The sequence below is a fragment of the Pollachius pollachius genome, assembly GCF_949987615.1.
Source record: "Pollachius pollachius genome assembly, chromosome: 10".
Taxonomy (NCBI): domain Eukaryota; kingdom Metazoa; phylum Chordata; class Actinopteri; order Gadiformes; family Gadidae; genus Pollachius; species Pollachius pollachius.
This window is the reverse complement of record NC_136943.1, coordinates 19,930,831-19,955,830: the sequence shown is the minus strand read 5'-3', so window position 1 is coordinate 19,955,830 and position 25,000 is coordinate 19,930,831. Positions and strand designations below refer to the sequence as shown.

Below are 25,000 nucleotides of genomic sequence, written 5' to 3'. Positions count from 1 at the left end.
TATGTGGCAGACACACACCAGTTGTCCACCACAGACATACCCATCCGCTGTCCTCTCTGTCTCACCTTGTACCAGGTCATGGTGGGCTGCTTGAAGGGCGCCATGTAGTCCTTGATGTCCGGGCAGGTGATCATCTTGCTGCGCGTGATCTCCGCCTTCTCCAGGTGTCGGATCTGGCTGCTGAAGCACCGTCCCTCGTCGCTGTCCACCACCGTCATGGACATGGACACCTTCATGCAGTACGTCGAGTTCCTGCAAGGGCAGAACACACACACACACACACGCACGCACACACACACACACACGCACGTCAACACAGACCCAAGGGTTTCAAACCTGCACCATGAACGCATTTGTATTAGCAACCCACAGGGGGCTTGAGTCATAGCGAGGACCGTTTTCCGGACAATGTTGAGGCGTCTGAAGGATGTCAAGACTTAATTATGACGAGGAAACCTAGGCAGGCTTAGTAAACTGATGATTTATAGGGAAAGTGTCTGGATGGATTGAATCGTGGATTGGAGCAGGAAACATTATATATGTGTTAATGGAGCAAATAACAGCAGTAGAAAAGTGATAAAATGTCGGTTCAAATGCAATGAAGACATTGACCCGATTGTTTACATTCCTCATCAACCACACAGATACTATTGAACAATCGGTGAGCTACTAAAGAGTCCAGCTCAACATTCTCTATCCAGGCATAAGCAATGGAGCCTCCACTTTTTCCTCCAACTCACTGAGCTTCCAGGAACATGTAACACAGAGAGGACATCAGCTTTTTAGACAGCGATCCCAGAATGGCTGTTTGTTGTTGATTGCGATGCCCCTGTGCTGATCACATGTTCCGGGTGTGAGGTGTGTCCGCTATCATTATGAGACAGGAGACAGACATCTCTGAGTCCACATGTTGCCTTATTGATCCCACTGTGGACTGCTGCCTGTATTGACTTGTTATGTCTGTCCAAAGAGGCAGATGCTTTCAGTCATGACAGCTCGGTGAGGACTATTATATATGTTCATGATGTATTTCCCTCCTGCCACGACATCAAGTACATTACAAGCACTGACGCAATCATTTCACACTCACTTACTGCAGTCCATGATCTTAATGCATATACTGTATGTGCGGAACCTCTTCCCCAGTATATAATTGTGTGTGTGTGTGTGTTTACATATGCGTGTGTGTGTGTGTGGGTGTGTGTGTGTGTGTTTACATATGCGTGTGTTTGTGTGGGTGCGGGTGTGTGTGTGTGCATGTGTGTTTATGTGAGTGTGTGTTTGTGTGTGTGTGCATGCGTGTGTGTGTGTGTCTTTGTATGTGTGTGTGTCTTTGTGTGTGTGTGTTATGTATGTGTGTCAGTGTCTGTGTGTGTCTCTGTTTGCGTATGTGTGTGTGTCTGTGTGTGTTTGTGTGTATTGCATGTGTAGCCATTTCAAGTTCACCTCTAGTTGAATAAACACACACATCATCCACCCACAAAAGGCAGCATCGATCTACGTCCTTTTCTTTCCCGGTACATAGAAGCACTTTTCTCACTCTCTCCCCTCCGTCTCCCCTCGATGTCTCTCACTCTCCTTGGCGTTCCCATCCCCCCCCCCCAACAACATACAACACTCACCTTCCTGGCCCCCTAAACCAAAACCCCTCATCTAAGAGGATCTCAGCCACTTATCCCATCAAAGGTGTATCTGTGTGTTTGTGTGTGAGCGTGTGTGTGTGTGTGTGTGGGTGTGTGTGTGTGCTTTGTATTGTGTTGGAGTTAACGCTACCAAATTGAGTACTGAACGGAATATATGAAATGCCTTTTTATTCACCCACCCAGCCATCCAGCCATCCATGCATCCACCCACCTGTTCATCCATCATGCCTCTCTACCTACCAGTGGTCCATACTTTTGGAGGGATTTCCTTCCAATCCCTCTACCTATTTATTTTCCTGTCTTCAAACGTGCGCTATATGCAAGATAGAGAATATGTAATTATTTTATTGTTTGTTTACATTTCTTTTGGTCTTGCAGACATAACTGATGAAATGAGAGCAGCCTGTGCCATTGAGCTTTCCTTCATTACATGCTGCATTAAATGTTTCTTCATGTTTGATAAGCTGTGTGGGTTTGTGTTAACATGTATGTGTGCGTGTGTGCATGTATTATGTGGTGGGGTTGTACTCAGGGGTTGTGCTGGTAACTCTTGAAGTCAAAGTCCTCGTAATGCCATTAAAAGAGTCTCTCTCTCTCTCTCTCTCTCTCTCTCTCTAACAAGCTTATTGAGGAGCAGCCTCAGAAAAGTCCCAGTCAATTTAGTGCTGGTCAGCACTTCATATCCGCACGCTCTAATTGGAAAAAACTCGACATTTATGTCTGGCCGTGTGGCCGTGTGCAGCCAAGAGTATCTTTATTTCCCCAGAGATTGACCTGTGTGCTGTCATTCCATTGTGAGGAATTGTATCTATGTGAGCATCATTGCTTAAACAGTCAAAATATAATTACAATTCACCCGAGTCTGCGTGGCAAGAGCTCCTTTCCACCGTGCTTCTTAGATGTGTGCGAGGACACTTTCATATTCAAGAGCGGTTCTCAGAAAGCAAATTCTAATTACTAAAATGGAAGAATAATTAATCTTAATAAGCAACATGTATCCAACTGTCTTTCTCCCCATCGATAAATCAAGCGCGCCCCTCGATGCAATTACCCTCCGACAACCCGGGCAGACTGCTGCAGGGTGCGTTGAATTATGCTGCTAATAGAGGGAGATATATCCTGGCCAGCAGGCTCCATGTTTACACCTGGACAGAGCCAGGGATACGTTTGAACATCAATCTGTCTAACGAACGCCACCAGCCCCCGCGCCCCTCACACACTCACACACAGACAGATGCACATGCATGCAAACGTACATAGACACACAACACACACACCAACATACGTACACAAGCAGGTTCAGCTGAGCTTTCACCCACAGGTAAATGAAATAAACACTACTGGGAGTTTATGAACAAACTGCATATTTAATACAGCTGATCTTCAATGGAATAATTTAGCGTTGCTATCTGTGGGGTGATAATGATTTCACCTCAAGCTTCTTTTGAAATTATACAACTTACCATTTATCAATAAATTGTCAACCAGGTCTTTTTTTGGCAGAGATGTGATATGAAATTTGTTGATAAGAAACCCACTGAGACAGTAAACATTCACAATTTAAATTTAGGGGCTTTTTGCTGAAGCTTTAATCCAAAGAGACCTGCAACCATCTATTCACAGATTCACGGCGGAGTCAACTACGCAGGACGACGGCTGTCTCCGTCAGGAGCTGTAAGGGTGAGGCGTCTTGCTCGGGGGCACCTCGACACTCCGCTAGGAGGAGCCGGGCATCGAACTACCCACCTTCCAGGTTACCAGTCAACCCGCTCTACCTCTTGAGCTACTGCCGCCCCAGTAAAGCTGTGCAGCAGTGTGGGGCCATGATGGGGATGCGCTGGTGTTATTGTTAACAGCTCCATGGCGCTCCCCGAGGCAGGTGGAGAGGGGGGGGGGGGCCCAGACAGAGCGCCACAGATCAATACTCGTCACCGGCGATGATGACTGGCCTTGTCCGTAATGCAGCGAGCGGGCCCAGGCATCTCCCAGCACGGCCACACATGTGTTGACCGGGCCACCGACACACGTTGAGCTATGCTCACACCGAGGCGTTAGCGATCGCCTCAGCCCCTCTTTATTCTTTGCACACAAGGTCGCGTTTGAGGGGTTTAGCGGACGGCGGTGTTCACTCATTTCCACACATGTATGGTATTCTCTCTTCCTGTATCAGGGGGATGAATTTGTCGTTCAAGGGGACGGAAAACGGGTCGCCGCTCCATGTGATGAATGTCTACGTATCTATGGGGCGACAGTAGCTCAGGAGGTAACCTGAAGGTTGCTAGTACAATCCCCGGCTCCTTCTAGCTGAGTGTCGAGGTGTCCCTGAGCGAGACGCCTCACCCTGACTGCTCCTGACGAGCTGGCTGTCGCCTTGCGTGGTTGACTCCACCGTCGGTGTGTGAATGTATGAATGAATGGTTGTCGAATGAAGTCGCTTTGGATAAAGGTGTCAGCAAGATGTAAATTTATGTAGAGGAGGCCCATTTTCTGCGCGGAGGTCACCCCTTGCTCACAATAAGGCTCCCTTTGCCTTGGTTTTGTTAGCGCACTGAGCCTAGCGCTGCTGAATAACAGCATAGGCCGCTGTACAGGCGACACAGTACATGAAGTTCAGCTCAAACGTCCCGCTACAGAGTGGGGGCGTCCGGTGACTATATGGCAGGCCTGTGTGTGCTGCTGAAAACAACTTGCTGAGCTGTGAGTTAAATGGGAGGAATGTTTGCAATTCAATTGCGGAGGTGGAACTATCCGGAGAAGACAGTAATTGTGAGCCTCTTAAAGAGCCTCTTCAACGTAATAGGTTTCGCTTAAGGAAGATGAATGGAGCCATTTTACAATTTTACAGCATTCAAGCATTGCAACTTAAAAAAAAAATACTGAACACAGGTATGACAAGCAAAACACGGCCTTGAAGGATTTGAGAGATGTACAAGCTATCCCGGCACGGCAAAAGATCAAAGAGTTGGAGGAAGTTAGCAACTTATCACTCTGATAAATAAAGCCATCTGGCTCTCCGGCAGCATTCTTCCTGTGGAAATATAGCCTTGTATATTTGCTCCTTGACCTGGAGTATCTGTTAGATAAATCCCACAGTCGTATCAGAAGCTCATCTTTGCTATGCTGTGTACACCTCACAGACCCAAGTCCAACACGATCTTATCTTCTAACTCCTCCATTGTCAAATCATTCTTTATCACCTCCCCTCCTCTCATCCTCCTCCTCTCCGCTCTCTCCTCCTCTTCTCCTCTCTGCCCTCCTCTCCAACTCCTCTACTCTCTGTCATCCTCCTCTCTTCTCATCTCCTCTCCTCTCTGTCCTCCCCCTCTCAACTCCTCCTCGCATCTCTGTCCTCCCCGTCTCCTCTCTGTCCTCCTCTCCTCTGTCCTCCTTCTCTCCTCTCCGCTCTTCTCCGTTCCTCTCCTCTCCTCCTCTCTCCTCTACTCCCCTCTCCTCTCTTTCCTCCCCCTCTCCTCTCCTCTCTGTCCTCCTCTCCTCTGTCCTCCTTCTCTCCTCTCCGCTCCTCTCCGTTCCTCCCCTCTCCTCTCCTCCTCTCTCCTCTACTCCCCTCTCCTCTCCTCTCTTTCCTCCCCCTCTCCTCTCCTCTCTGTCCTCCTCTCCTCACTGTCCTCCCCCTCTCCTCTCCTTTCTGTGCTCCTCTCCACCTCCTTCTCACTGACAACAAAGCATTGGCGAAGTCAAAAGCAGCCCTCTTTCCTCCTTCCTGTCGGTGCGACTGGTGAGTTTGGCCTGGCTTGGCCCAGCAGGGGGTGGCTTGCTGGTTGGCGTGAGCTACAGCGTGTTCTGGGACCTGCCAACAATGGCACCACTCTTCCTCTTTCTCTTTTTTTCCTATTTGCTAATTATCCCCCTCACGTCACTGTCTCTTTCCCTCACTACGTCTCTCCGTCGCACGGAGGGAAAAGGTTAAGCATTTGGCTGACATTAAGTAAGAATACCCCTGTGAGTGTGGGTGTGTGTGTGTGTGTGAGGGTGTGTGTGTGTAAGACGGTCGGGGATTAATAAATGTGTGTCTTTACATGTATGTGTGTGTGTGTGTGTGTGTGTGTGTGTGTGTGTGTGTGTGTGTGTGTGTGTGTGTGTGTGTGTGTGTGTGTGTGTGTGTGTGTGTGTGTGTGTGTGTGTGTGCATGTGTGCATGTTTGTGTATGCATGCTGGTCTACATAGATGTGTTTGTTGTATGTGTGTGTGTGGGTCCGGTGTGTGTGTGTCTGGGGGGTTGGGTGTGTGTGTGTGCATGTGTGTATGCTAATAAAGTGTGCCCGTGCACGCATGCTGTATCCCCCGCTGTGTATGAATTTGTGAATAAAAAGTCCCATATGTTGAGAGAAGATTCATCCTTTGAAGCAACGAGTGACAGGTGCTTCCCGTTTACTAGAAACATCTCAGGGGAAGACAGCCCTGCAGGCTGATCCACAAAAATAGAGCATCGATCTTCACACATATCCAAAATTCAATTCGGTGATTCAGCCTGTGGTCTTATTAAAAAGTCCAAATATTGTTAGGGGGAGTCTGATAAAAAGCTGTGGGGAAAGATTGAATTCATAGGTCCACATGAATCGTTAATGACTAAAGCATGTAACCGTGAAAGTGTAACCCACCAAACATTAAGTAAAAAAGGTAGCCAATGTTGTGTGCACTTTAAGAGTAAGACCAGTACAGGCCGTCTGCAGCTGCAGTGGACAGGACATCGCCATTCAACCACCTGTTCTGCTGGAGAAACTGTTCACTTTTCTTCCACCATCTCATTTAGTATGGGCCATGTTTTGGACATTCAGTCAGTTCCTTGATGCTGCTGAAAAAAACATTGCAAGGTCCTCTGTATCCAGTAACACAAGAGGTATTTGGGTTTAGAGATTTTAAAGTTTTGCTTAGAGTTTTTCCTTCATTTTATTGTTGATTGAATTATTTGATTCAGTCTAAGTACGCTCCAGTTAATCGAAAAATAGTGAACTAAGATAGCATACCAATATCAATCCGGGAGAATAGATTCTGCGGACCTCTGTACTATCTTTGTGTATATTTAGCTGAGACTGGTACATTAACATCCCGATCAGTACCACAGAGAAACAGCGGCGACGTTGACCCAGCTTGCTACACAATTAACCTATGGTGTGTTTAGATAAATAAATATAAAAAAACCTTTGCATCGCTCAAGCTTTGCATGAAGAAAACTCTGTTTTGAAAGTATGCACTAAGAGCTAAAAGTTTTCAATGTACATATTTGGCATTTTCCAATGTTCTTGCTAATATGAACCAAGAACATTTGTCTTCATAAAAGATATTGACCGGCACAGTTCAGTGCACCCTAATCATCTCACATCAGACGGCTCTGGGTTATAACGATAGCATGACATTTAATCAATTGTCTCATGAAATACAAATACTAATCTCAGAGAATGACTAAAAGGCCGAAGGCAAGGGATTGCTTTTAACTGCTGGCAAATTGCTGACATCCTCCTTCCAAAGGTCAGGAAATACAAGCCGAGTTGATAAGTACTCCAAACTCCCTGAAGAGTGGCATCCCTGACACATATTCAAACCTTTCACTCAGAAGGTCTTATTAGAAGCGCACTGAGGATGAACCCGACACCTTTTCTCCTGATGGGTATTTTGGTTAGGAAAGGGCACCTGTTGGGTTGGGCAGCGAGCGATATTATCTGTATCTGTATCTGTTTAATAATCTTTATTATCAGAATCTGTCACTATAACAATCTGTATTATCTGTATCTGTATCTGTTTAATAATCAGTATTATCTGTTTCTGTATCTGTTTAATAATCTGTATTATCTGAATCTGTGACAACAACAATCTGTATTATCTGTATCTGTATCTGTTTACAAATCAGTATTATCTGTATCTGTAACTGTTTAACAATCAGTATTATCTGTATCTGTATCTGTTTACAAATCAGTATAATCTGTATCTGTATATGTTTAACAATCAGTATAAGATGAATCTGTAACTGTTTAACCATCAGCATTATCTGTATATGTTTCCGGGACTCCACCTCCATCCTCCCTTAACTAGGGGACACTGAATGGCCACTTAGGATTAGGAACTTGTGAGGCTCAGTTGCTATCGACACTTCCAGCAAAGAAAGGTAGCTATTTTGTGTCTGTAACAGAAAGCAAAGCCTTGCTTTGGCTCTCCCTCCTCGCGGGCTCAGCCTGTGTTTACCCTTGTTTGAATAGTTTTTGACCTTCATTATATGACATGTTTGGTGATTAAGTGCGTTACAAAATTCATTTTGTGAGAGGGGGAGGCCTTGTGCTTTGTGTTTCATGCGACAGAATAGCGGACCTTGTCGTGGTCGGAGAGGCTTTGAATACAGCGGTCCTCTCGGAGCAGTGAGTTCGGTGAAATATTCGCTCACAGCAAAGCAAAGTCTACAGTTCTTAGTTATCCAAAGTAGAAGACTTGCGAGCTGCAGAGCAGAGGACAAGCTATGGGACGGATTTCATTGCTCCGGTAGCTCGTCCTCTGCTCTGAGGCCAGCTAAGCTTGACACAGGCACACACGTACACACGTGCTACACACACACACACATAAACCACAGATAGACACACACACCCACAAACACGCAGGCTGGGCGGCATCTCTCCACATGATGCCTCTTTAAAAACACACTGAGACATCACACGTAGCGCATAGGTTGTTCTTATAGAGAGAGAGAGAGAGAGAGAGAGAGAGAGAGAGAGAGAGAGAGAGAGAGAGAGAGAGAGTCTGTGATCGCTGGATTGAGGAAATTGTGGTGTGGGGGGTTGGATGGATAGAAGCCCAGCATGGAACCCCCATGCACAACACTGGATTCTCATGCATTCCCAGAAATTGGATTTTTGTCCCCGGTTTCCCTCCCATTTCTCTGCTTTCCAATCTTTCCTTCCTCGTTTGCCTCCCCCCCCCCCCCCCCATTCATCTATCTTCATCTATATCTCCCTCTCTGTGCTCCTCCCTTCATCACCCATCTTCGCATTTTCCAAGCTCATTCTTCTTCCCACTCCTGCTGTCCTTTTAGCCTCTTGTATTTCTCCCCATCCATCTCTTCACCTCGCGGTCCTTCTGTCATCTACTCTGCCCTCAGTGCTGCTCTCTCTCACACACACACACACACACACACACACACACACACACACACACACACACACATACACCCACGCAGGCACAACACACATACATACACACACAACGATACACACACATAGGCACAGACACGACAACCATATACACAAGCACAAAGACGTACACACCGGCATATGCATACTCACACACACACACACACACACACACACACACACACACACACACACACACACACAGACACACACACCTCACAGGCATGGTCATTTTCCACATTTAATGGCCAATCAGTGAATTTAATTTCCTTTAATGATTGCTCATCCTCCTTTTCATATTGATCCTTGGATTACCCCCCCGCCCCACACACACACACACACACATAAAAAAAATACACACACACACACACACACACACACACACACATAGACTCTCTATCTATCTCCAGCAACATGCCCCTTTACACAGTGAATGGACATTGCACATTTGACTAACATCCGTTCAAAACCACTCAGCATCAAGTTCATCTCTTTAGCCCTCCTTCATTTTAAACCAAACTACCTTCTGTATCTACATTAGACATGTCTACCCAGCGGGCTGTGGCAGGAGCCCTCTGATCCATTGGTTTGGCTCACAAACATCGTAATAATATAAGTTAAGACACCAGAACATTCTGCTTTTTAATCCCTTTATCTTGTGTTGTTGCTGACATTTCTGTTAAACCTATTATTTCTGGGAATAAAAAGCTCAATATTTTTGTGCCTCAGCCTCTTGTGTCTCTCCTGCCTGCCTGGTGATCCCAAACACCTTCCAAAACATTGCCTTGCCAGGACACTTTGAAACACAACAACAGCTATCTGGTTGGACAATTGCTCAATTTAAACAGGCATTCACTGAAGGTCACTACTCCCAGAATTGCTTCTGTAGTATTTTACAAGATATACATGAAGGGTTTTCTTTTCTGCCTCCAGCTTTCATCTTTACAGTGCCAATATCAGGGCAATTCACCCAAACAGAGGAGAACAAATATCTGTCTCTATGCAATCTCCGTCCACCCAGAGAGTTTGTGTATGATTTGAACAGACCTCACTCCTGGCCTGCCAGCAGAATACACTGAAGGCCAGATCACTCGTGGCACTCAAATCAGACGGAGAGGAGAAACACATCAGCAGCAGCAACAGGCAGGTAACGGCTATCATCTTCACAGACCTTTTCTTGAATGCTTTGTCTCACATCCCTGTCCCCCACCTAAACTCCCCATCCATCCCACCATCCATCTGTCTCCACCTCACAACATGCATGCTAAATTAGACCAAACTAATCTATGGCCGATTCGCAAACCACACATCGCGGAGGAAAAGATTCCCCAAAAGAAACACGGACGGACTGGAATGAGAGATACAAGAGGAGAGAGCGATAGATAGCCAGGAGCTCTGTGGCAGTTGGTGATGGTGAGTTGGCGGGTGGGGGTGAGTGCGTGGGTGGGGGTGGGAACGGGGGGGGGGAATAATACAGATAGAGCCCGTCGATCTCCCTTGACCCCACTCTCACGGATAGTTAGCTCCACAGAGGCGCCTCAGACATCTCATCACACGGGCACATCTATCACCGCTGACAAGCATATGGTGGAGACGCGCGGGTGGAGGGACAGATGGAGATGAGCTCCCCATAGAGTGAAGGAGGGGAGGGAGGGAGGAAGGGACGCATGGACGGCTGGATAGAAGGATAGAGGGATGTACAGATGCACTTATGTATGGTGGATGGAGGGATGGAAGGATGGAGGTGTGGGTGGAGAGAGGAGTGAGATGTTCAAGGATGGATGGATAGATAGAGAGACCCTCATAATAGCTGTTGATGAAGGGATGAATAGATGGCCGGATGGATTAAAGATGAGTTCCTTTTCAGAGGTGTGGAGGGTTTGATTGATGGACGGGAGGACCAATGAATGCATGGGAAGGCGAATGGATTAGCTAGAAGGATCCATGAATGAAGGAGACATGAATGAAACAGTAACACACCGAGAGAAAGTCTAACCTATGGGTTAATTCAAACCTTACAATATTAATATTGATGCATATTTCTGCTTTTTACATTTTCTTTCACTGGTATTGATGACGCAGGCTGATGAATGGGAAACGCAGAGCTCAGCCGCTTCGTTGTAATGACGTCAAAGGTCAAACACGTTTGTTTAAAAAGATACGCCTGTTTGAACATTTTAATTATTTTTTAGACATCCCTGTGAAACATGGTTGGAAGGAATGAAAGAGGAGCTATGACGGAGAAGCAGAGGAGCTGGGTGATGGATTCTGTGCAGGAGCACTGTGATTATATACCAGACGCCCCCCTCTATGTCTGTAGGTATGTGTCCTGTGGCCCGGGCAATAATAGCATCCAACTTCTCAAGAGGCTGCTCGGCCTGTCAGCCTGGTTGTGTGTGTGTGTGTGCGTTTGTGTGTGTGTGTGTGCGTGTGTGTGTGTGTGTGTGTGTGTGTGTGTGTGTGTGTTCATGCTTGCCCGTTTGTGCGTGTGTGTGTGCGTGTGAAGGTGTCACACGCACTGTCAACACGGCCTGTGCACAGGTCCGTGTTGAAGCATCGCTGTGTGACCGTTCTCATTCATGTGAGTGTGTGTGTGTGTGTGTGTGTGTGTGTGTGTGCGTGCATACGTGTGTGTGCGTGTGAGAGTTTGTGTGTGTACACTCCAGTGCAGAAACATCTCCGTGTGACCGTGCTCATGCATGTGACCGTGCTCATGCATGTGACCGTGCTCATGCATGTGACCGTGCTCATGCATGTGTGTTAATAAGAGACCCGGAGACAATGACCGACGCCAAGCTCTAATTAGACTGTCATAGAGAGAGAGAGAGAGAGAGAGAGAGACAGAGAGGGAAAGAGAGAGAGAGAGAGAGAGATAGAGAGAGAGAGAGAGAGAGAGAGAGAGAGAGACAGAGACAGAGAAAGAGAGAGAGAGAAAGAGAGAGAGAGAGACAGAGACAGAAAAAGAGAGAGAGGGAGAGAGAGAGAGAGAGAGCAGAGAGAGAGAGAGAGAAGCCGTCCTTAAAGACATGAGATTTAAGAAAAGCAGAGATAAGGCGAGAGTTGAGCAAAATACAGATAGAAACAATGTGTGAGAGAGAGAGAGAGAGAGAGAGAGAGAGAGAGAGAGAGAGAGAGAGAGAGAGAGTGAGAGGGAAGAGAGAGAGATAAAAGGATAGAGCGAGACAGAGGGACCTTATTAAGGAGGAAAGGTGTCAGGGCTCTGGCAGCCAACGGGGGAGGTGGGTGGATGGGTGGGGGAGGTGTGTGTGTGTGTGTGTGGGGGGGGTGAGGCGTGCAGACCATTAGAAAAGAAGAGAGGGGGAGGAAGACGCTGGGGTGAGGTGGGAGGGAGGGAGGGATGAAATCAGGGAGAGGGAGGGGAGCCAGGCGGGCGAGAGCAGTGATGGCAGGAGGGAGAGGGAAAGTTTGGCGGCTGTAGAGACAATAAAAAGAAGGGGGGGGGGGGGGGGGGGGTACTGAAAGAGGGAGGAAATGTATAATTATAGAAAAGAAGAGTGTGGCTGTGTTTGAGATGGCTTGTCCGTTCAGTGCCTATTTTCTAAACGTACACGTACACACACTACTGAGCGTACACTATAGGGTACGCTCTCAGGGAATTAGTATAGGGTCATTTCAGGCACTAATTAGGAACGGGAAAGCCACCGGCTTGAGTTGCGATGGTCACATAAACGATTGTACACCTATTAGGCGACAATACAATGTGGTGGAGGTTCTACAGAGCGCAGCAGCATGGATGGAAAACACCACAACACGACCAAGTGGCATTCATTTTCACCTTCTTCTTTTCCAAAAGGACAATCCATGCAGTCATGTAAAGAAATATATATGGCCAAAAACCATAGCTCCCATAGCTCCCACACAATTATGCTATTCATTTATTTAACAAAGTATGCCATCCAACCTGCAAATGTCACCTAATAATAACATAATATCTGTCAGCGATCTCTGATACGCTTAGTTGTTAGTGTGGCCTGTCACCTTTACACAATCCATTAAAAAAATGAAGGACTAAGGCCCATGACTGCTATGAAAATTGCCCGTGATGCTTTATTGTGTAGTAGGAATGTTTGAATGTCATACCACTTTGTTTAGAGTGGAGCTGTCTTAGCAGCAATAAAAGGCAATGCAATATCTGACGGCTATTAAAACAATCCCAGGCCAAGAATTAAAGTGTTGTGTGAGTTAGTCTTTCAAATTGTTTTGCTTGATTTGAAAGAGGTGCCAAAAGATACAGCCGATGAGCTGTTAATAATATCTCAGTACGCAGGTCATAGAAATACTATTTCCAGATATGTTTCATGTTCCGAGCACCAGTGATCGTCTACGGTGAGTTCTCAACCAGGCGAGGGCCGGGATTTTGGCTCGCAGGCGTGCTGGCCAAGGAAGACACAATACTGATTCTGGCTCGCGTGCAAGTAGGTTACCCCCCTCTCCCACTGACTTACACATGGACACACACACACACACACGTGTTCGCACACAGCAGGCCCGCCGACACACCCACTCAGAGGACTCAAACATGTTGTAGTCAACGTGTCGTTAATATTGGCCACCTGGCAGCATTCTGCCCAATCAGGGCACGCCCGCTTTGTCTTATCAGAACACCTGTGGTTGAACGCCTCGCACACCTCCGACAGATTGGACCGAGTGAGCTCGGCTTTCTTTTGTCCATCACTTGAATAGAGTTTAGAGTCAGCCCAACGCCTAGCCTTGTTGTCAGGCTAGGGAGCGATCGACTCAGGGGATAGTGGGCACAAAGGAGATGGAGTCCTATCAGGCCTAATTGGATGACTTTTAATGATGGTTTAAACGGAAGGGACAATATTTATCAAATCCAAATTCAGCCAAACGGAGAGAAGAACTTTGTCTGGGTTCATTGTCTAAATACCTCTAGGTACCATGCTATGCGTATGTGTGGGTTTGCATGCATGTACGTGTGTGTGTGTGTGTGTGTGTGTGTGTGTGTATACGTGTGTGTGTGTGTGTGTGTGTGTGTCTGTGGGCGTGTGCACAGGTACGTCTGTGTGTGTGCGTGTATGCGTGCGAGCGTGCCCTGTTTGTGTGTATGTGTGCGCTGTGTGTGTGTGTGTGTGTGTGTGTGTGTGTGTGTGTGTGTGTGTGTGTGTGTGTGTGTGTGTGTGTGTGTGTGTGTGTGTGTGTGTGTGAGGCTCTGCCAGATGAAGAGGTGGGGCGAGGCAGAAGTGCATATTTTTACCTCATTATGTCCATCATGGCAATGATTAATCAAACACATGTCAGCCGCCGTTCAATATTACAAACACACACACACACACACAAGTACACACACACACACACACGCAAACAGGTACTCACACGCACAAACACACACACTCTTAAACACACACACAGACAGACACAAACAGGCTACCTGAGGACGCAGGTGTAGAAGCCGTTGTCCTCCAGCTCGGCGGATCTGAACCAAATGGAGTCTTCCTCCTTGCTCAGCCGATTGCCCGAGAAGATGATGGGTTCCTATTGGTCGGTGCAGGACGGAGGGGAACACGCCCCCCATGAACACAAAGGTAAGAGTCACTTCGGATATAAACGAACAAGCAATGGCAAAAAGGCATCCTCTTTTTCTCTTCGGAGACAACACACTAGGACGTTACGTAACTCAGGCACTGGTTCCTTCAGAGCCTTCTGCGCCTTCTGAGCTCCTCCAACGTATCCCCGCTTTATATATGTAGTCTACATAGTGGGTGTGCCATGAAACTACTATATATATATATTAGTGCTGTCAAGCGATTCAAATATTTAATCGCGATTAATCGCATTAATGTCATAGTTAACTCACGATTCATCGCGATTAATCACATTTTTTTCTATTCTAAATATCCCTTGATTTCGTGCTGCTAGCCTTTTTGTGAGATCAGAGTGTTGAGAAGGACAGTAAGAGAGACCTGCAGTGGTAGGCCTATCGTGAAATGTCAATAGCCCAGGCTTTTATTTGTTTCAATCACTGAACTTTCAAACAACTCTCTTGCTCAGCAAAGATGGGAAATACTTTAACATTTATTATTTAAACCAGTATGAATATTCCTACCATACGTAGGCCTATACCCATTACCAGGCTATAGAATAACGCCTACACACAAACACACACACACACACACACACACACACACACACACACACACACACACACACACACACACACACACACACACACGGTGGCGGAGTGGTAATCGGGAGAGTCGGAAGAATTCCCGGTGGGCCTTTAACGTTTCGGGGCTGTCGGACTGATTACTGCGGGATAACAATGTTGCGTTTATAGAAGTTCCTTGCAGCGCCGTCCGGCAGCCTGAGCTGTGCGCCGAACCTCTCACTCACTCAACAGACGCAACATCGCAACCAAGTCGATTTTGTCTAGAGGGGAGTAACTGAGCGGCCTCTCCCGAAGTGGTACAGGCCAGGTGGGACTTGAACTGCGATTTGTCAGAAAGACGTAACAGCATTGAACTCTCGTGCAGGGCCCAGTTTCCCGAAAGCATCGTTAGCCTAAGTGGATCATGAAGTGCGTCGTACAAGCTTCGTACAGTTTTCACACCGTTTCCCGAAAACATCATTGGTAACGAACCAACGTCGTGAAAACGCTCGTAGCTATCGAGGACTCCAGGGGTACTCGTAGGATGCTAAGAGCATCGTTAGCCTACTATAGCCTCAGTGCCGTCACCAGCGGACATTCCGTGTATTGGATGTGTTTTATTAAAACACATCCAATACCACGGGATGCCCAGCTGGCACAATTTCGCAACCAAAAACAGTGGTTACCACCGATATATTACTCATAGACTACTGTTAGATTTAAACAGCAAAAATAGAGACATGTTAGAAGTCAACAAAAACATAATTTATTGCAGCAATTTAAAATTCCAAAAATACATGCGCAGCCGAAATGTACAGATCAAACGCCACATCACAAAGCATATAATAAAATCGAATGATTCCATTGCTCTTGTGTGGGAGGTCGCTTTCGACTGTCTCCCTCTGATTTTAATTCAACCATCGTGGTTAAAATGTCCTCATATTGATCAATGACAGAAGACATAGGCTACTGTGGACATGAATCATGCTGAGACCAGCGGGTGTCGGATAATTTCTGCAGGCGTTTTTTGCTGCGATTGTTTGCATTAAGCACTGTAGGCGCTTCGGTGAGGCTGTGATGAAGTTCACTATTTATTGGACCGTGTCTAGACAGTAACAAACATCCCTGATCATAGTTAATCGCATTTGTAGTCCACACTCAGACGTGAACTCATTATTGCATGCGGGTGTCTTCATTCATAGAAAAATTAAAACATTCGGGAGTATGCAATAATACAAATCATTCTAAAGAGGTCTAGATTTGTGCGCAGCCCCGCCTTCTCCAGTGAACCAAGAAAGCCCACGCCGTGACGAACAGGGGATTTGACCCCCTCGGTTTTACACAGGAAACTTGAGATAAGAAGGTGAAATCGCCGGGGGTGCCAAGCTGCGACCAAACCGGCTTGGCGGCTTTAAAAGACCTATAGCCTACATCATCCTGCCCAACAATATGGGCAGGATCTAGACCAAGCTCTCCTAATCGGGTCAGCAATAGTCGTGTGTCAATGCCTAGCCTCTGCGTTTGAATGATAATGAATGAATGGAACGTTGCATTTTTAACGTCTACAAATATTCTAGACTAGAAAGTGCGCGCCAATCAATGAAACCATATGCGGAATCAGATAAAGTCGGCTCTCTTTGCTGCACAAAGCATGTTTCAGAAATCCGCACCTAGTTGTCACACAAGCAATTTTTTATTTTTGTAATATGGAAGGGGGGAAAATGCAGTGAAAAATTTCACGCACAGTGCATGGATCAGGATTAGGACCAATACATACAGTGGGGCAAAAAAGTATTTAGTCAGCCACCAATTGTGCAAGTTCTCCCACTTAAAAAGATGAGAGAGGCCTGTAATTTTCATCATAGGTATACCTCAGCTATGAGAGACAAAATGAAAAAAAAAATCTAGAAAATCACATTGTCTGATTTTTAAAGAATTTATTTGCAAATTATGGTGGAAAATAAGTATTTGGTCAATAACAAAAGGTCATCTCAATACTTTGTTACATGCCCTTTGTTGGCAATGACAGAGGTCAAACGTTTTCTGTAAGTCTTTACAAGGTTTTCACACACTGCTGCTAGTATTTTGGCCCATTCCTCCATGCAGATCTCCTCTAGAGCAGTGATGTTTTTGGGCCACACGGACTTTCAACTCCCTCCAAAGATTTTCTATGGGGTTGAGATCTGGAGACTGGCTAGGCCACTCCAGGACCTTGAAATGCTTCTTACGAAGCCACTCCTTCGTTGCCCGGGCGGTGTGTTTGGGGTCATTGTCATGCTGAAAGACCCAGCCACGTTTCATCTTCAGTGCCCTTGCTGATGGAAGGAAGTTTTCACTCAAAATCTCAGGATACATGGCCCCATTCATTCTTTCCGTCACATGGATCAGACGTCCTGGTCCCTTGGCAGAAAAACAGCCCCAAAGCATGGTGTTTCCACCCCCATGCTTCACTGTAGGTATGGCGTTCTTTGGATGCAACTCAGCATTCTTTCTCCTCCAAACACGACGAGTTGAGTTTTTACCAAAAAGTTCTATTTTGGTTTCATCTGACCATATGACATTCTCCCAATCCTGTTCTGGATCATCCAAATGCTCTCTAGCAAACTTCAAACGGGCCCGGACATGCACTGGCTTTAGCAGGGGGACACGTCTGGCACTGCAGGATTTGAGTCCCTGGCGGCGTAGTGTGTTAGTGATGGTAGCCTTTGTTACTTTGGTCCCAGCTCTCTGGAGGTCATTCACTAGGTCCCCCCGTGTGGTTCTGGGATTTCTGTTCACCGTTCTTGTGATCATTCTGACCCCACAGGGTGAGATCTTGCGTGGAGCCCCAGATCGAGGGAGATTATCAGTGGTCTTGTATGTATTCCATTTCCTAATAATTGCTCCCACAGTTGATTTCTTCACACCAAGCTGCTTACCTATTGCAGATTCAGACTTCCCAGCCTGGTGCAGGTCTACAATTGTGTTTCTGGTGTCCTTTGACAGCTCTTTGGTCTTGGCCATAGTGGAGTTTGGAGTGTGACTGTGAGGTTGTGGACAGGTGTCTTTTATACTGATAAGGAGTTCAAACAGGTGCCATTAATACAGGTAACAAGTGGAGGACAGAGGAGCCTCTTAAAGAAGAAGTTACAGGTCTGTGACAGCCAGAAATCTTGCTGGTTTGTAGGTGACCAAATACTTATTTTCCACCATAATTTGCAAATAAATTCTTAAAAAATCAGACAATGTGATTTTCTGGATTTTTTTTTTTCATTTTGTCTCTCATAGCTGATTACAGTCTAATAACAGTCCTCTCTCGTCTTTTAAAGTGGGAGAACTTGCACAATTGGTGGCTGACTAAATACGTTTTTGCCCCACTGTATGTCGGCCGAGGCCTAATCAATTGTGTTTTAATATCTTCAGCATTCAAATAATTGCAGTCTATTCTTTTCAGTGGGCTACTCTGCTGTTGGCTTTGATGGGGAGATATTTTAACGTTTTTTAGCCCCATTTTCCTGCAACATTCCTGCGTCTCCCTCAGTACGGAGCCCATTTCAGCACCATGTCAGTGGACAGGTACAATCCTACGAACGTCGTGAGTGCAGTGAACGTGCGTTCATGTTAAGAGGAGTTTCGGGAAACGCCCCAAAGAAATTCATGATGGTTCGCTGAGAATGATCGTACGAGCGAAGATCCATCGTTATCGGGAAACGAGGCCCAGGCTGGAACAGAGTGACACACAAACACATGCATACACACACACACAAACACACACACACTTTTAAGGAGTTTTTCATCCGCTCTGTATCCTTGCTTGCCCCAACAAGTTTGTGCGACGTGCTTGTTGTTTTGTTTCCGGTGTAGCTAGATCCGCTCTTTTGCCAAGCCAAAAGAGCGTTAATCGCGCAATAAAGAAAATTAACGCTGTTAAAATTGGTTTGCGTTAACGCTGTTAATAACAGCACTAATATATATATATATATATATATATATATATATATATACAGCCATACCAACCTTTATAAGTATTTAACACTTTGGCCAAACGTGTGATAGTAGTGCGACGAAAAGGGTTTTAGTTACTATGCCCCTTTTACATCAAACGTTTGCCAAGGATTGCTGAATGAGCTGCCAATGTTTCAGTAAAGGAGTTTTAAGCCTCTCTGACCTATCTGTGTTTCTGTATGTTGTATTTCTGTATGCGATACCTTGTTTCAAATGACGGATGTCTTAAACAATGTATTGTAGCATCATCTTGTAAGACACAGCCAACAGAAATAGCATGGTACTGCAAAACAGGAGTCTGCAGGTTCAGTAGTATTTTATGCGATAACTCTTTACAACTGTAAGTACTTTTAAAACTAATTTGTACCTGGACAGAAGGTATTATTTAAATCTATAACCTTACAACTAAGGTCCCAGAAATGCGGTACTGAAAGCACAGCCTCCTCTACAGCAGCCCCTGACAGAGGCAGTTGGTACATTTGCCTTGAAAAATAGTTTTCCCTAAAATAAAATCAGACCGACGTTAGGACGGCCTGGGACCCAGAGCCAGCAGTAGACCGTACCTCGGAGTCCCCCTTGTTCTTGTACCAGATGAGCCTGAGCTTGGCGTTGGTGGCCATGGTATAGTTGGTGCGGATGTAGCTGTAGAACAAGGCACACTTGACCCGGACGGGCTCGCCGGACAGAACCCGGTACCGCTTCAGGTCCACCGACCAGTCGATGCACCCGTCCACTGGGGAGAGAACACAGAGGGGAGCTCCTTTATTATGTAGTTCTATAAACAGACGGATGGGTGTAGGTTACCCATGGTTACATAGTTAGATATAGATGTAGATATCGTAGAGGGATGGAAAGATAGATGGCAAGATAGAGCAATATAAAGATAGACAGATGGACGGACAGACAGATAGATAGATCGAAAGATCGAAAGATAAAGAGATAAAGTTATAGTGAGATAAAAAAAATGGATAGCAAGAGCGATATAGATAGCAATACAGACAAATAGCATGATAGATAGAGGGATAGAAAGATAGATGGCAAGATAGAGCTATATAAAGAAATACATAGAGAGAGAGAGAGAGAGAGAGGGAGAGAGAGAGAGCGAGAGAGGGAGAGAGATAAAGAGAGAGAGAGAGAGAGAGAGAGAGAGAGAGAGATAGAGAGAGAGAGAGAGATAGAGAGAGAGAGACTGGGCCTGACTTGCATACATAGAGCAGTAAAGCAAGGGGAATGCTCTCACACAATGATGCAGTCATGGCTGCCTCGGCCAGGCCCGAGCAATTGAGTACAGAGAACAGATGTGCTCGAGAAGTCAGGGGAGGTCAGGAGGAAAACACAGTAGTTGTTTTCTTCATAAGACGACAACATCCTTGGATATGACAATAGGTTTGTATCCAGGGTTTGTATTTTTTAATCAAGGCACTCTCAGACCTGTGTCTCAAGTGTCTCATCAGCCATAATCAGCCCCTGTGTTCCCTCATGTAGCCCTACAGCTGTGTGTGTGTGTGTGCGTGCGTGCATGCGTGCAAGCGAGTGTGTGTGTGAGTCTGTGTGTAAAACAAAGGTTCTAGAGATGCATCCTCCTCTATTGTAGGAACATACTTCTGACCAACAGCACAACAGAGTTAGTTGGTCTGGCGTCATCACATGGTAAGACGTCTACTTCACTTTCCCTGTATCCATATCTGAATAAGAAGTCTAACCCCTACCTGCTCATTAATGCTAATTTAAACGTGGCTTTAACATAGTAATCTATGCAGTTTGGTCACTGCTACTAAGATAAGACTGTGATTTAGGGAACAGGGGTGTAAAAATGTTCTTGTCACCTTCTACAAACCAATGTGTGAACGTTCTACTCTGCCCAAACACAGGTCGCAATCTTTATGTGATACCTTTTCGGTATCACATAAAGATCACGGTATAACGACGAAGCGGCACGGACCGCAAAACGTCCACTCCCACCTGTGTGTGGATGTGTGACGCTGTGAGCAGTGGGTGACTTCCGAAGCATCAGAGAGAGGGAAACTTATAGTTTAACACCACAGAGTGTTACACGTTTCATATACAACCTTCCTCATTAACATGTTCATATACAACAACAGAACTATCCAAAGATCGGTAACAAAGTTAATGTCTGTCGTAACCATGGGGATAACCTCCCCCCTCCATCACTGCTAGAACTCAGCCGATAACAGATTTTTTAAATCTCATATCGATCGATGCGAGCTGAACCAGGGGCTTCAGTTACACTTGAATGACTAAATAAAAAAATAGTAGCATAAGTAAACGAAGGATGGGAAGTGATGAGGTCATCCAGAAAAAGAACAAAATAATTTGATGCAAGCGGCGCAGGCTGGAACAGAGAACAGGGAAGGAGGAAACATCCCCTGTGACCCGGGCTCCGTCTCTCTTGCTCTGGCTCTTTGTCTTCATTCTGTGGCCTCGCTTTGGCTGTTGGCTCAGACTCTCACAGACTTCCCCTTTAATCTACCGGCCTTTTGGTGGCACACACACACTGTACAAAGCTCTTAGAGAAAGCTCAACATCAGGTCTCCGCTCCCAATAGTTTGGTAGCGATTTGGAGCCACCCCAGCTTTTCCTGTTGTTGTTTCCCCATTCCCTGAACAGAACACGTCCTTCCTTCTTTAAAACTTCACACAGCGCACCGCCAAATAAACACACCCATGTGCACGAACCAAAACACACACATCTTTTACTAAAAAAGGCAAATAATTCATGCATGTGTGGGACAGATTCCGGTGCAAATGCATTGATTCAAGAGTTATTAGCATGACTGACGGCATCAGAATCAACACTGCAGTACTCCTCCTGAGGCTTGGGAACAGCCAGCCGCTGGAAGTCATTTACTGCTGCCAGTCACTGCGGGAGCCCAGCGGCTGAAGTGTTAACCACGGCAGAGTGACGATGAACTCATATGTGTTGATGGGATATTGGGTGATATTGGGAGAAGGTAAACGGAGCATGTGGAAAATAAATAGAGATTATATGTAGGTGCCTTTCAATGTGAAAAACCATGGGATATATATAAACCATGGGATATATATAAACATGTGTATGTGTGTGTGTGCGTGTGTGTGTGAGCATGCGTGCGTGTGTAATATGTGTGTGTGTATTATGTATTTTTATTAATTGTCTGTGTGTTATGTTTGATTGTGTGCTTGTTCTGTGCGTGTGCGTGTCTGCTGTGTATGCATGTGTTATCTATGTGCGTGTGTGTCATGTGTGTGTGTCATGTGTTATGTACGAGTATGTATGAACCATTCAACACTAATGCAGTCAATGCAGTCCATGATTTGTGGTAGATGTACGCGGCCGCTGGCAGGGAATGTGCAATCAGGTGTAATTTGTGTGGCTTGGGCTCAGTGAGCACAGATTTGCTGCCCGCATTTACATTAAGTTACAGCGGAAAGATTTATCGACGCACTCCTAAACGTGTTAAATTTATAGATTGGGTAATACACATTATGTGTCGCCATCCCGGGAGAGATTTAGTGCTACCTTGGAAAGACACGTGTATATGTGGCCTGCGCGTGTGCGCGTTGGGGAAGGCGCCGTGTGTAACAGGAGCGCACGTGCACGCTGACACCCACATGTGACGCCTGTAGTAAATATGCTTTTTATGCACGTCTTTGGAGAGGGGGAGAGGGTGGAAGTAAGTGTTTTGAATGAGCAAGTAGGAACGTTTAGGGGCAGTGTGTGTGTTAGGGTGCGTGCAGGATGAGAGGGGAACAGGCAGGTAAGAAAAGGGTGGAGGAACGGGAGGGAGGGAGGGAGGGAGAGAGCAAGCGAGAGAGAGAGAGTAAGAGAGAGAGATAGTGGGAGATAGGGAGAGAGGGAGGGATAGCTAGAGAGAAAGAAGGAGAGAGAGGGAGCGAGAGAGAGAGATAAATGTGGTACTGGCTCATTCTCTAAGTTAATGAGAATGTATGCGTTGTTATGTGTTTGTGTGTGTGTGTGTATGTGGGTGTGTTGGTGTCTATGTAAGTGTGTGTGTGCATGCTTGCGTGAAGTGTTTGTGCCAATGAAACAGAGTAAGCAAAAGCAGTTCATTCAATAACTAATAACACAGAAACTCTCTCAACCAAACACACGCACACACACACACACACACACACACACACACACACACACACACACACACACACACACACAGTCACATGAATAGAAGATTTGATTAGTGAGGTCTGGCAGGCTAATGCATTTTTGCAAGCTTGTGCTCCAGTCCCACACAGAAGTTGGAGACATCGGAGCAGAACAGATATGGGTCACGACCAATGACAGTGCTGCATTATTTAGCCTAAGATACGTCGACACAACTGTACAATACACTGTTTGTGTGTGTGTGTGTGTGTGTGTGTGTGTGTGTGTGTGTGTGTGTGTGTGTGTGTGTGTGTGTGTGTGTGTGTGTGTGTGTTTGTGTGTGTGTGTACTGAGAATCGCTGCTTCCGTGTGGAAGCCGGGCAGAACTACTATATCTGGTTTGTTGCACATGTGTGCGAGTGTGTGTGTGTGTCTGGTGTGTGTGTACGTGTACATGGGATTGTGTGTGTGTGTGTGTGTCATGTTGAATGTGTACAGTTGCGCGTGTTTGTGTACTGACAATCATTGCTTTCGGTTGGACTTAATACATCAGGTGTTGTGTTTTTGTGTGCGACAAAGTTTGTGGCTGTGCATGTGTATCTTTATGTGTGTGTGAGATGGATAAGATCTGCAGGCATGTGGCTGATTTAGAATGTGTTCAAGGGGTTATGTATGTGTCTTTGTGTTTTTATGTTTGTCTGCGTGTCTTTGTGTTTGTGTTTGTGCCAACGTGTGCGTGCGTGGGTGTGTGCTTCTGCGTATGTGTCTGTGTGTGTGAGAGATCAGGGCCATGTTTATTGCATTGGTGAGGACCTGGCACAGGCCCATGTATTACCCGGTCAGATGCATCTGCATAAAAGCGCCTCCCAAATAGATCACAGAAAATAAACTGCAGAGATTAATGGATCTGTTTCATAAACAGAAACTGATTGGATAACAACATATTCCCTACACAACACAACGCACACAACCCCACGCGCCCTGACTCAACTTATGTTTGTCATGTTAATATGGCACACCAGGGATGAGGATGGTGAAAATGAAACAGGGAATTTTTTATTGTCAATGCTCAAATAAAATGCAAGCATTTTAACATAACAGTGGACTCAAGTGGAAACATTTCTACTTTGAATGACGTTTTCTTAAACATGTAAAATACACATGAAAAATGAACACATGCATATATGCCACACATACAGAATGTGTGGTATAGGTACAGCTTCCTCTGTGCAGAAGCACACACAGACAAAAGAGTCAAACAAGAAGCTGTTTGTGAATGCCCTAACACACCTTTGGAACCCACTTAGCATTTAGCGTTCTTCTTAGCTAGCTAGCGTACCATGTCACTTCTCGGAGCCACTCTCTCTTGGCCTTTATGCTCGGGGCGGGCCTCTTATCAATCCCTGGAGCTGAAGAGAAATCAGCGAGCAACAAAAGCTCCCACATATCAAGCCCTCCATCTTTGGCATTATAGTCCTGCAGATTTGGACCAGGGAAGCAGACTGCTCACTGTACTGTAGCTTTGTATTTAAAGGCGTTTGAGAAGCTTGCTTTCTCAATATTTTAGTGTAGCCAGGCCAGGGCACGCTTTGAATGGGGTGACTGTCCTAGGTGGAGCACCCCCATCGTAGCCTTAGATACTGAGTGCTGATTGGCCACATCTGTCTGCTTCCATCAAACCCCTGAGCAGGTTGTAAATGCCTCATATTTCTGTATTTACTACTAATGCCGCGACATGGATGGCTTATAGTAGTACTTCATACGGAGCTCCAGCAGGACCGATACTGAGCTAGTGTGATGAAATATATGATGCATATTTTGATGCAATAACATCGTCTTTGGATGTCTGATTCAGCTAGATGTTCTGATGAGTTGAGTTGGAATCTACAGTCTGGCCTTTGTCATGGCATTCATTAAAACAATTTTTACAAGAATTGAATTGTCATTACATTAATGTCACGCTTAGAATGCATTGGGCCATCCTTTAGCGTTTGTGAAAATGTAGCAGATTC

The 25,000-nt window shown here is 45.8% G+C and overlaps 1 protein-coding gene across 1 annotated transcript in view; it reads right to left on the bottom strand.

Annotated features, from left to right (window-relative positions):
* il1rapl2 (interleukin 1 receptor accessory protein-like 2) overlaps positions 1-25,000 on the bottom strand; it is a gene marked incomplete at both ends in the record, with an annotated part of 281,883 nt that overhangs the window by 98,700 nt on the left and 158,183 nt on the right. Inside the window, 3 exons of the mRNA XM_079745288.1 lie at positions 66-252; positions 14,187-14,290; positions 19,451-19,620. Coding sequence (XP_079601414.1) covers positions 66-252; positions 14,187-14,290; positions 19,451-19,620 — 461 coding nt within the window. The remainder of the gene's footprint in view (positions 1-65; positions 253-14,186; positions 14,291-19,450; positions 19,621-25,000) is intronic.